At 35.1% G+C, this 12,027-nt stretch overlaps 1 protein-coding gene across 2 annotated transcripts in view; it reads left to right on the top strand.

The window, feature by feature from the left end:
• The window catches only part of Arap2 (ArfGAP with RhoGAP domain, ankyrin repeat and PH domain 2), a 167,253-nt gene that overhangs the window by 144,452 nt on the left and 10,774 nt on the right, over positions 1–12,027 (top strand). For both annotated transcript variants that reach the window (XM_076864252.2, XM_076864251.2), the window contains exons 28-30: positions 5,889–5,971; positions 8,094–8,129; positions 10,366–10,429. In XM_076864252.2, coding sequence (XP_076720367.1) covers positions 5,889–5,971; positions 8,094–8,129; positions 10,366–10,429 — 183 coding nt within the window. The remainder of the gene's footprint in view (positions 1–5,888; positions 5,972–8,093; positions 8,130–10,365; positions 10,430–12,027) is intronic.

Here is a 12,027-nt window from a genome sequence, read left to right as displayed (position 1 = left end):
CCACTCTGAGGCTGCTTTCCAAATATGTAGCCCCATTTTTTCTTCCTTCCTTCCTTCCTTCCTTCCTTCCTTCCTTCCTTCCTTCCTTCCTTCCGTCCTTCCTTCCGTCCTTCCGTCCTTCCGTCCTTCTGTCCTTCCGTCCTTCCTGGCTTCTCTTGAGCTCCTTGAGCTCTCCACATGCTATAACTGCTTTCCTTATATATATATTCTTCCAGTAGGGAGTAGGGCAGCCTCTGTGTGGGCATAAATCAATTTTAGCAACATTCTTACTTTCTTTGTACATCCTGCATTTGCCTTCTTCCAGGGCAGTGGAATGTACAACCAGGAGGACAACAGAAGATCCTGAAATTCTGCAACTTTTGTTCCTCTACTCAGGAAATTGTACTGGAACCTTACTATTCCACTTGACACACCCAGAAGGGAGTCTGCCTTATCATATGGTTGTTAATGTTTATTATCATCCTGTAGTTTTATCAGGAGAAGGATAGTAGAATTTGTAGAAATAAGGCACAAGGATTTGGAGCTTTGTGAATAGAGCACACCTGATTTTAAGGTTCATAAACTTTGTGATTGTACAAGTTAAGGCTAGACTTTACAGATCATTATTTTAGTCATATAGAATAGAATCTGATAAAGAAAAATTTTCTGGTTTCTGATAATAGGCCACTCACCTTGATCTTCTGGGCTGATTTCCTTAATAATTATTCTTTCATACACATAATATGTTAGTCATTAGGTACTTTGTAGTTGGGTGTCAGCTTGAAGCATTAAAAAATCAGCCTGAGCTTTTTAGTCCTACCAAGGAAACTTCTTCCATTGTGCATCAGGGGAAGGTCACTAGAAACAACTAGTTGTCATTAGTGGTAGTGATGGCAATCACAATGGTAGTGATAGGTCCAGCTAACACCCAGATGGCCACTGTAGCCAAAGCTGAGTTCTGTCCATTTCACTGGGATTATGTCATGCTATCTTTATTAAAAAACAAACAAACAAACATAAAATCAGTACTATTATTATTCCTACTTTGCATATGAATAAATAGAGCCACAAAGACATTACAAACTTGCCCAAGACCACATAACAAGTAAGTAGTAGAGTCAGAATTCATTCTCAGGTGTCAGATTTGAAAGGCTCTATGAAAGAACTTACTAAAAACTTTAATAATTCGCAATATTTCAGCTTGCTGTTTTTGTTCACAGGATTTTATTTTAAAAGGATAGCTCTTTTTCATTAAATGGTACTAAATATTTTCAAACATGGTTATACATACAATTTAATTATTCATAATTATCCTCCAAGCTGATGTAAACTCTACTATCTGCCTCAAAGAAGCTAGTTCATGGAGCAGTGACTCTTAAGAGACGGTTTTTCTGAGATGAAGAATTATAAATATCCCTGAAGGGAATTTGTTTTAAGAATTTGTATGCCTTTAAAAGGACCATCTTGCTCTAAGATAATTTATACAAACTGCTGTGTGCTAGTACCCTGTCGGAAAGGTAGTGTTCTTTAAGGACACCAAGCACATTTATTCTTTAAATCACAGTGACAACAGATTATGGGTTTATAGTCTAATTAGTAAATGTTTAAAAATTTCATTTGCACATCTGTCAGAAGAAATTATTAATGCAACTTATATTTTAATTTGCACAGTGAAGAAAGCAGATGAGAGATTGTTTTTCTTTAAAGTTACTGTTACTTTCAACACATAGTTTTACTTTGCCAGTTATTTTTTCATATTGAACATAAGTCCCTATTTATATTGATGGTGAAGTCATTGCCAGTATTAACTTTTCAAGCAATTGCACAAGTAATAGTCAATGGTAAAATCCCCCAACTTAAGTAAAGATTTGGCTGTGTTTTGACATTTGCCATTAATATATCTGTACTTGTATGTATTTAGAAAATGATTTCCTGAGAAGGGAGTCGAAATTCCAAATTGAGAAGTGTATTTAAAGTAACTTTGTGTTAATTAGAGATAATTTATGAATGTTCATTAACAACAAATTAGGGTAATACACAGGGGAAGGTATATTTTGTTTTGCAAGTTTTCCCTGCACAGAAAAATGTTAATTAAAATGTTTTCAGACTTGATTTACATAAAAGGTGAGAGGTTTCAAAGAATATTGCCATGATACTGTTAATAGTGTGAAAAAAGCAAGTAAGTAAAGGGGGTCGTTAAAAGTTGCACACACTAATAAGCAAACTCCTTTTAGCTACATGAATAATTTTTCAAGCATGCTTATTTAATTGGCTTAGTTAAAAGTTTTACTTTGAAATGTGGTGGTTGAAGCTACAGATTACAGACTTTATAACAGTATAGTGCATTGAACTTTTTGGAGGAATTATCCAGAAATTATATACACCAAAAGAGAGAGTTGTAATATGCCAGTAGTAAATTCATCTTGCCAAGTGATTTTCCTTTTATAAAGACTGTTTCATTAGTATCTTTCTAGTTCCTCTTCATGCATATTCACTTTAAAGATTGCAACAAAAAAATATTTCTTTTCACAATTGTTGATCTCTCTGATGATTTTATTGGTGTTTGTTTAGAAAGAAAGAATACATTATAAAATAATGAACCTGGGTGCCAGAAGTGGCTCGGGATATTCACTGTGTTACTTTAGATTATCAACCTCTTAACAAAAGGTCTTCAAAACATAGGCAAGCCTGAACTTGTCACTGTTTTTTGTATTTCTCCTCCTTACACATGCGTGACCACACCCTCCCTGTTCTATTGGAATTGCTGCCTCTTACCCTACCCCCTGCTATAAGTTGGTACTGTGTCCTAGGGAACGCCTGTCTGAACTATCAGAGAGGACATATTGGCTGTGATCTGATTGACCTCTGACAAAGGTGGCCAGCAGTCACCTCTGCTGCATTTTCCTAAAAGTCAGCTTTCTCTTTGAATATCTCTTACAATGGGATGCTGAGCACCAAAGCAAGCCACCCAACTATTCTGTAATAGATCATTCAAATTTTGGAATGTTCTTTCTGAAAGTTGAGAAAGTTAGCAGGTCACAAAGTCAGAAATCAGTCCCTTGGGGACTTAAAAGAAAAAAAAAATGCATAAACTATCAGAAAATGACCTTACCAAGAAGGAGAGACTAATTTGAGGAAAATTATAGAAAGTCACTGATAGGAGTAAAATATTAACCTCTCTAACATTGATTGATCGTAACTATAATCCTTTTCAAATTTTCAAAAGGAGTTGTGTTTTAATACTTTGCAATAATGATAATCTACTTCAAATAAGTGAGAATAATTGTAAACGGGGGATAAAAAATTAAACAATTGTGATCTATTTTCCTAACTATTTTCTATTTTCTGTTTTCCCAACTATTTAGAGATATATCAAATGGTGTGAATATACTTTATATACAACCAGAGATATGAAAAAATATGCTCCATGTGTGTAATATGAATTGTAATGCATTCTGTTGTCATATATAACAAATTAGAATTTAAAAAAAGAAAGTGAATACTAGGTTAGGCCTATTTACTTCCTAATAAAGTATGTGCTTAAATAATTTTTAAAAAATTTTAAAAAGATATATGTTAAAGCTAAAATAGCTTAAATAATATAATCCTACCATAAAAGTGAACATACCATAGAGGAATAGTACCATAAAGTCACTTAAGAGAATTAGATATTAGGATTTAATTTTTGAATGAATATTCTATGAAAAGTGCATGAGGTAGAATAATTGTCAAAAATTTTTCAATTTAAAGTCTCCACTATCTGGAGAAATAAAAATATATTCTAAATTGATGACTTAAAATTTTAAAGATAGCAACCTTTAAAGGTATAAGAACATGGAACTGAGTATCAGATGTGTCAGAACACTTCAAACTTAAATAAAAGTTAAGAAACTTTAAAAGAAAAAAATCAATATATTTGACTTAAGAATAATGGAAGTAAACAGTGAGCAAAATTATGGTAGATAGCAATTGGAATAGAATATTTCACTTAAGAGACACATAATGTCGTGTTTAATATATAAAGAAGTAGTGCAAAAATAAATAAAGACATGGATAAATTGTTGACATATCAAAACTACAAATGGCTAGTAAATGCATAACCAAAACTTTATAAGTCAATTATCCATCTTGGCAAAAATTCTTAATGATGTTCCTAACCCATTGTCCAGTGTCTGCAGATCTGGAAATCTATCCGTAACAGTAAGGGGAAAAAAATCCAAGATACATGTTTTTAAAAATATCTTTGGTGATAAAAATAACAAATTTAGTGATACTAGCTAATGATTAGAAATAAATTCACCACTGTGGACTTTATGATTCCTGCCACAGAGACTGTTGTTCACCAGAGCATTGCTCTTTATCATATTTCTGATTACCTAGGTATATATTTTTCCTTTATATTCTCCTAACCTGCTTGCTACATGGAAACCAGTTTTTCATTTTATAAACATGTTCTTGGGTTGGGGATGTAGCTCAGTTAGTAGAGTGCTTACCTCACATGCACAACGCCCTGGGTTCAATCCCCAGCACCACCCCCCCCCAAAAAAAAAAAAGTTCTCTACCCTTACTTTTCAAATTTAACTGTTGTTACAAAGAAAAGACATAATATAGAACTTAGTAGTCAGTAGAGCTGTACATTTGCTACATGGGTATCTGTGCATTGTCCCAGGATCCTAAGAAATACCCATACTTCAAAATTTTATGAGATTGTGTTCTAAATTTATAACAATGATAGTTATTATTTTCTTTGAGCTCACTTTATGCGATTACTGGACTATACCCTTCATAGGCATTTTTTTTGTTTGTTTTATTTTTACAGTAACCCTTCACAATAAAACTTTGTACATTTAATCTTCATAATAACCCAATTTATATGGTCAATAATTTTACCATCCTTATTTACAAACAAGAAAATTAAGTCAGAGAAATTTAAGTAAAACCACAAACTAACAAGGTACAACCAGATTTATACCATAGTCTTTCTGACCTCAAATCTGTCACTTTTAGTTATAAATGATATCTGCATACCAGTATGAAACACAAGATTTCCTTGCAAATGTTTGAGATATGGAGAAAGTTGTGTTATAAATTATTCCCATAGTTATCCTCTTTGTAAAATCTATTATAGAATATCCAAAGGTGAATGATGAGATCTGTGTGATTATTTTATGATGCTTTAAGTTGGAATATACTGATTAAAATTTTGCCTATGTCAAATAATTTACCTATGTGAATATATATTCACGTATCTTTTAAAACTTCTTAAATCTTTACTTAAGCACAGATAAATGTGTTAGGAAAATTGTGGAGAAAAATACAATTCAGTTAATCTATGGTAAAATGTATATTTTTTTCAGCTTAACTTGAATGAATTATTATTAGAGATGATATTTAAGATAGCTTAAATATGTGTCCATAGGAGTACATAGTCTTTGAAATAAAAAATGTACAAAAAATCATGTATTATCTAGTGCTAAAATTTGACCCAACTAACATAAGTATATACAGAGTTGTTATTTTGCTCACATTGTATAAAATGTCATGCATTTCATCACAGAATTATGAATGTATTTTAATACAGTGTACTGCCCCCAAGTAATACAATTGGTGTGATAAAGTTACATAATACATGGCAAATGTGTTTTGTTATATTTTTAAAATATGAAAAACAAATCAGTTCTGATGTACATCTGTCCCCAAGGGACATTTGAATGTGTATATACAAGATTATTTAAAAGCATTTATTTAATTACATTGTAATTAAGACACTTCATTTATTAAAATTTTGTATTATATTTATGAAGCATTGGAGAAACTAAATAGTTCTAAACCCAGTTATTAATGTCAAGTAAAATACCTATTTTATTATAAAATCTGTTTAATTGCCATTTTTTTTTTTTCCTTTACAGAGCAGTAAATATGACAAAATGTTTCCTCTCAGTGCAATGAAGTTTTATCTTGGTGTGAAGAAGAAAATGAAGCCTCCAACCAGGTAAAGTCTGAAAACAAAGGGTTGTTGAAAGGAAAAAAGTCAGGAAAGTAAGTGCGTTGCAGGATTTAGAGATCAGTGACGTGAGTTTAACTTTCTGTGAAGTAAATTTTAGGCAGATTTCTTGAGTTGTACCTCTGTAGCAGATCAGGGAACTGTGTGAGCAGATAAGGAGGGGAGAAGTTCCCACTGAGACTTGTGCCAAGCTCCTTGGTATCTTCCCCAAGTAAAGCAAGAAATCCTCAGGAGGATGAGGGTTCCTGCTCTTATCTTGATTGGGACCAACACTGCCTGGGGGTGTAAGTACTCTTCCAGGCAAATCTACCCACAAGAAAGCTAATGCTGCCCTCCAGGCTTCTGATACTTGGCTTTTCAAATATTTTGGTCCTAGTCTGTAACCCCCCAACACTTTTTTTTTGCCTAAGTCATTTTTTGATTTGTTCTAATTAGTTATACATGACAATGGAATGCATTTTGACACATCATATGCAAATGAACTATAACTTCTCATTCTTCTGGTTGTACATGATGTAGAATCACACCGGTTGTGTAATCATATATTACACATAGGGTTGTAATGTCTCAGTCTTTCTACTATCTTTCCTATTCCCATACCCCCTTCCCTCCCTTCACTCCCTCCTGCCTAATCCAAAGTAGCTCTATTTTTCCCTAGCCCCTACTTTTTGTGAATTAGCATCTACATATCAGAGAAAATGTTCAGCCTTTATGTAACTTGCCCTTTTTGTTATGTTAAATTTGGTATTCCAAACACACAGTAGATTTTGGTACAAAATGTGGACTCCTTTTATATTTTATATTTTGTGGGCTTCTATAACACTTGATTCACCCCAGCATTTACTTTATATACAATTTTATATCACAGGTCATTTTGGTTAGCTAATTAATGCTCACAGAAATATTTTTCTTAATATCATGAAACAAGATTTTAATGAACTGCATTTGCTGACTTCTCAGATTCTATTACCACAAATTTCCTTATTTTTCTCTCCATACTTCTTTTCCAAGCTCAGTACATATACCTGTGTTATAACTAGCATATTCATTGATTTCCCCCCATATATTTATAATTCCAGCCATTTTTGCTGAAATTTGGTTTTGTTTGTTTGTTTAGTTTTTGGTACCAAGGATTGAACTCAGGGGCACTTGACCCCTGAACCATATCCCCAACCCTGTTTTGCATTTTATTTAGAGACAGGGTCTCACTGAGTTGCTTAATGCCTCACTTTCACTGAGGCTGGCTTTGAACTCATGATCCTCCTGCTTCTCAGTCTCTGGAGCCACTGGGCTTACAGGCATGTGCCATTGTGCCTGCCTGCAGACATTTGTTTTTACTCAATGTGTAAGCCTTGTGTTACCATAACAAAACACCTAAGGCAAACTACTTAGGGTAACACAAAATTAACTGATTCACTGAGTAAGGACAAATGTCTTTAAGAAAATGGCTGAAATAAGATTAGAGTTTACAGTTTTGGAGGCTCAAAGGAATGGTACTTGTATGGGCTGTCTTCTGGTGAGGACCCTATCAGCAGTGCCACATCATAGTGGGTGGCACTGGTGGGAATGTGTGGAGATTCCCATGTTCCTATCTCCAAAGAGGAAGCCAGAGAGCTGGTTGGGGCTAGGCTTAGGGTTTTATCATTACCCTCTCCTGAGAACTACTGAGGGATTGCTTGAAAACTACGGTGATCTTTTCCAAGGACATGCCCCTAGTAATCTAAGGACCTTCCAATATGCCCCCACAGCTTAAAGGTTCCATCACCTCCAGACATCACTACACTGAGGACCAAGCCCTCAACACAAGGACCAATGAGAACAAACCACATCCAAACCATAGTATTCACTTAAGAGTATCTTCTCAGAGATTTTCCCCTCTGCCCCGTTGCAAGAATCCTTCCTTTCCCTTCCGCCTGTATAAATATGTAGCGAATCTTTATAAACATTTAGCATTTACCTAGAGGTACATATTGAATCATTACTTGTGTAAATCTACTTTATTGTGCATTGCCACTGTTACATAATATCTTCTAATATCTAATCCTGTTTTTTAGCCTCATAAAAATTATCATTTTAATGTATTGTATGTGTTTCTTCCCTTGGAACACAGCTGGGGATTGACCGCATTCTCTGAAAAACATCACTGGTAAGTTAATAGTTGAGAACTTTTGATAGTTTGGTGACAACTTTAGAAAAAGAATGACTTCATTACTTAGCAGATAGAACTACAGACAGGAAGTGTTTTACCCAGGAGAATTCAAACTCTATTCTAAATACTTTCAGTTTAAGAAGAGGAAAATATGGGGCTGGGGTTGTGGTTCAGCAGTAGTGAGCTCATCTAGCATGCCTGAGGCATGGAGTTCGATCCTTAACACCACATAAATGTAAAATAAAGATATTGTGTCCACTTAAAATTTAAAAATAAATATTAAAAAAAAGAAGAGGAAAATAGATTTGTATTGAGGTTCAGGTCTATTTTAATCCCTTGTGTCTTCTTTGACTCTTAATAGAAACTACATACGATTCCTTAGATATTATATGATTGTAGAATCCAGCTTTTAAGAGATATGTAAGCAAAATTCAATTTTTCAGAAAGAATAAGCTATAGGATTAAAAGGCATACATATCCTAGTCTCAGACCTGTTCTTTCAATATATGTACTTTTGGAGGTTGCACTAAACACCTTCTCTTCTTCATTTCCCTGTGTCTAATCCTTATCTAAACTATACCATACCAGCCTTTTCATTATCCCCACACACACCCATATCTGGTATCCTATGGGCCAGGTCTTTGATCTGCATGGATTATTCTAGAAAACTTGCGTGCTCTTTATGTTTCTGACTTGACTTTATTTTCAGTTACATCTTCCACCAACTGCCTGAGAGATATTTCTCCAGTGAGTCATATTTCTCTTTTGCCTTCAAACTCCTCTGTGAATCTTATCACATAGAGGACAAGGACAGGATTGCTGGCATGGCATGCAAGGCCCTTGAAGTGACACCATCAGCTTCGTTTCCCATAAGCTTCTCTTTTGTACTTAAGAATAGAATGAGAATCTACCTTTAATAATTTATTGTTGCTTCATATCTACATGTACACTATGTGTGGTCTTTTACTGACCTCTTCCATGACATATGCTGCCCCATTTTCTCATGGCTTTTATCCTCTTCCTGATGAAATTGTCAACTGTCATTTCTTTTTTTTTTTTTGTACCAGGGATTGAACCTGAAGGTGCTTAACCACTGAGCCACATCCCCAGCCCTTTTTTTTTTTTTTAATTTTTAGTTTTGAGATGGAGCCTCGCTAAGTTGCTGAGGCTGGCTTTGAATTTGTGATCCTCCTGCCTCAGCCTCTAGAACCGCTGGGATTACAGGCATGTGCCATTTCAGCCAAGTCATTCTTCTTTCATATGATAACTTGGATGCCCCCAAAGGCTTATCAGATGACTCCCATCTGTCATCATTATTTATTACTTCTCTGCATCTGTAGTATTTTCTATACATGGGTACATATATAAGATAATTTTTTGTTTGTTTGGACATGAGAAGAGACATTTGGCTTCCTAAGATTCTGATGAAGGAAGAAAGCAATTTTTTTGAAATTTCATTTTTATCAGTTTTTCAAGTAAATAAATTTTAATAATCTAAGAATAGGAAGAACATAATTACATGGTAATGTTCTATTATATCATGCTAACATCAGTTATAAAAACCTTCCTCTTAAAAATATGCCATCTCCCTGCTCTTCCCCAGCACCTACAGTTTCTGTGTTGCTATTCAGCTTCACTTTTACTTTTTCATACTGTGCTACAATTTACTGGTTCACATGCCTAGCTCCCCAAATATACTACAAAAAGCTTGAGGGCAAGATCTCTGTTTTATTCAGGATTTCAATACAAGGTAACTGAGTCAGTATTACTGGGGATGTAGTGGTTTTTCATGTAGTTTATTTTTTATGAGTCTGTGGGTATTAGTGTGTCTAATCATAATGAGACCGTGTCTAAGCATTTTTTAAAAATCTTCCATCATAAGAATGTGTGAGTGTGTGTGTGTGTGTGTGTGTTGCTCAGAGTTTCTGGGGAAAAAATTGTTTTACAGTCATGTACCCAAAAAAGCAAAATGATATCGACTTTCTGCCTCTCTAAAAATATTGATCATTTTGCAGCAGTTACTAAAGCCCTTTGCTGTATTTTGTTTAAACCAATATATTTACACTGTTATTTTGATATTGTTTACCTAACAGAAACCACTTGGACTGAAATATTCCACTTTAAATCAAGAGAAAGCCAAAAGGAGTTCTGATAGCTCTATTGCCAAAGGAATTCTGTGGAGACTATCCAGTTGTCGTTTTGAATGATTTATTTTATGAATCTTGTTTTGCAGGCACCTATGTTGTGAAAGTTCACACACTCAGATGGAGTGGATGGCCAGTATCTTTATTGCACAGGTATGATATCTGTTTTAACTACTGAATGGAATATAGCAACTTTATATATAGGAAATGCTGATATGCTTGTGACTTTTTCTTTTTAAAAAAAACTTTTATAATAGTTTTAATATTCATACAATTAAAATAAACTTCTATGCTCATTTTTTAAATATATGAATCTAAATCCATCCATTGCCCTTTGAAAAAGTTGATTCTATCAGACTTCCTTTTTATCAGCCAGCAGTTCCTTGGCTCAGGAGACACGTGCACTTGACCATGGCAGCTCAGGGAAGAGGGACTCAGCTATCATCCCACTGGAGTCCCACATCATCTTTATTTAGGGACAAATCCTGTTTCCATTTCTGTTTTCCATCTTCCCATCCCAGTTTTTCCAGAAGTTAGGGTAGGAGTGTACATTTCTTTCATATCTGGTGTGTGCTGGGTACTTCCGAATAGTCAACTTGTACACTCCTGTTAACAAACCATGTGTCTTTAAGAGTGGATGTTCCATCATTTCCCAGGGCTATTCATTTCGTCAGTGGTTCAGACTCAGGGTTTTCTGAGGCAGTACTTACACTCAGCTTCCCATTTAGTCTCCTCCCTGGAGGAGGACTCACTCTTTCAGAGAAGGGTTAAATAGTCCCATTAATGAGATTGGTTTCTTTCCCGACCTTGTCTGGCTGAATTCCCAGCATTGCTTCACACAGAGTGTTGGCATTCATTGCTAACGATTAAGTTGCCACTCTTCATTACTGAGAGGGTACTTCCCTGTTTCCTTTATAAGGAAGAAGTTCACTTACCCCAAAATCTAGTCCTTACTTGTCTTGAAAAACGTTTTCTCTGTTCATTTAATTTATTAACCTTTCCAGTGGTTAATAAACGTGACTCCTCCAGCCTGCCCCTTCTGTTACTGCACAGGAATGCATTTGGAAGAAAAGACGAGCTGCTGACTTTTTAAAAATTCAGGCACTCAGACTCTGTTTAAAAAACAAAACTACTAGACTTGAAGCGTTTTAGTAAAGTTGGGACTATGGAGTCAAAACGCTTCTGTTTTTATAATTGAAGTCAGCAGACTCTGAGGTTGAAATAGCGTAAGCAGAGCCTACTCCTGTGACCAAGTTATTCCTCCCTGCCCCTCATATCCTTTCTCATCCTCATCCCAAACACTTGGCCCTATTATTTTCTCTTCCTCCTACTTCTGCAGATTATTCAGCTCCCTCATTAAGATAAATACAGAGGCTCTCTTGAATCAAAGATTTATGCTTCATGGTAGGGAAACAGCAAAGTAGCATAGATATACATTAATGTGTGTGTGTGCACACAACACACACACACACACAAACCAACAGCAAATGTTCCTTACAAGGAGTTCTTTCTGGCATCTAGAAAACTTTTCTAATATCCATCCCCTCTTCCCTTGACTTCAGAAGCTCTCTAGATGTCACCTTAAATATCATATTCTCAGAGAAAAATTCCCTGGCCTTCAGAACAGTTAGACCCTTAGCACCTTATACGTCTCCATTATATCCATTACAACACCAAGTAAAAACACGTGTATGATTAGTGACTCTATGACTTCCTCTCCCACTAACATGTGAACTCCGTGAGAGGAAAGA

Source organism: Callospermophilus lateralis, chromosome 8 (genome assembly GCF_048772815.1).
Source record: "Callospermophilus lateralis isolate mCalLat2 chromosome 8, mCalLat2.hap1, whole genome shotgun sequence".
NCBI lineage: Eukaryota > Metazoa > Chordata > Mammalia > Rodentia > Sciuridae > Callospermophilus > Callospermophilus lateralis.
The sequence above is the reverse complement of the archived record's forward strand: the minus strand, read 5'-3'. Positions and strand labels throughout refer to the sequence as shown.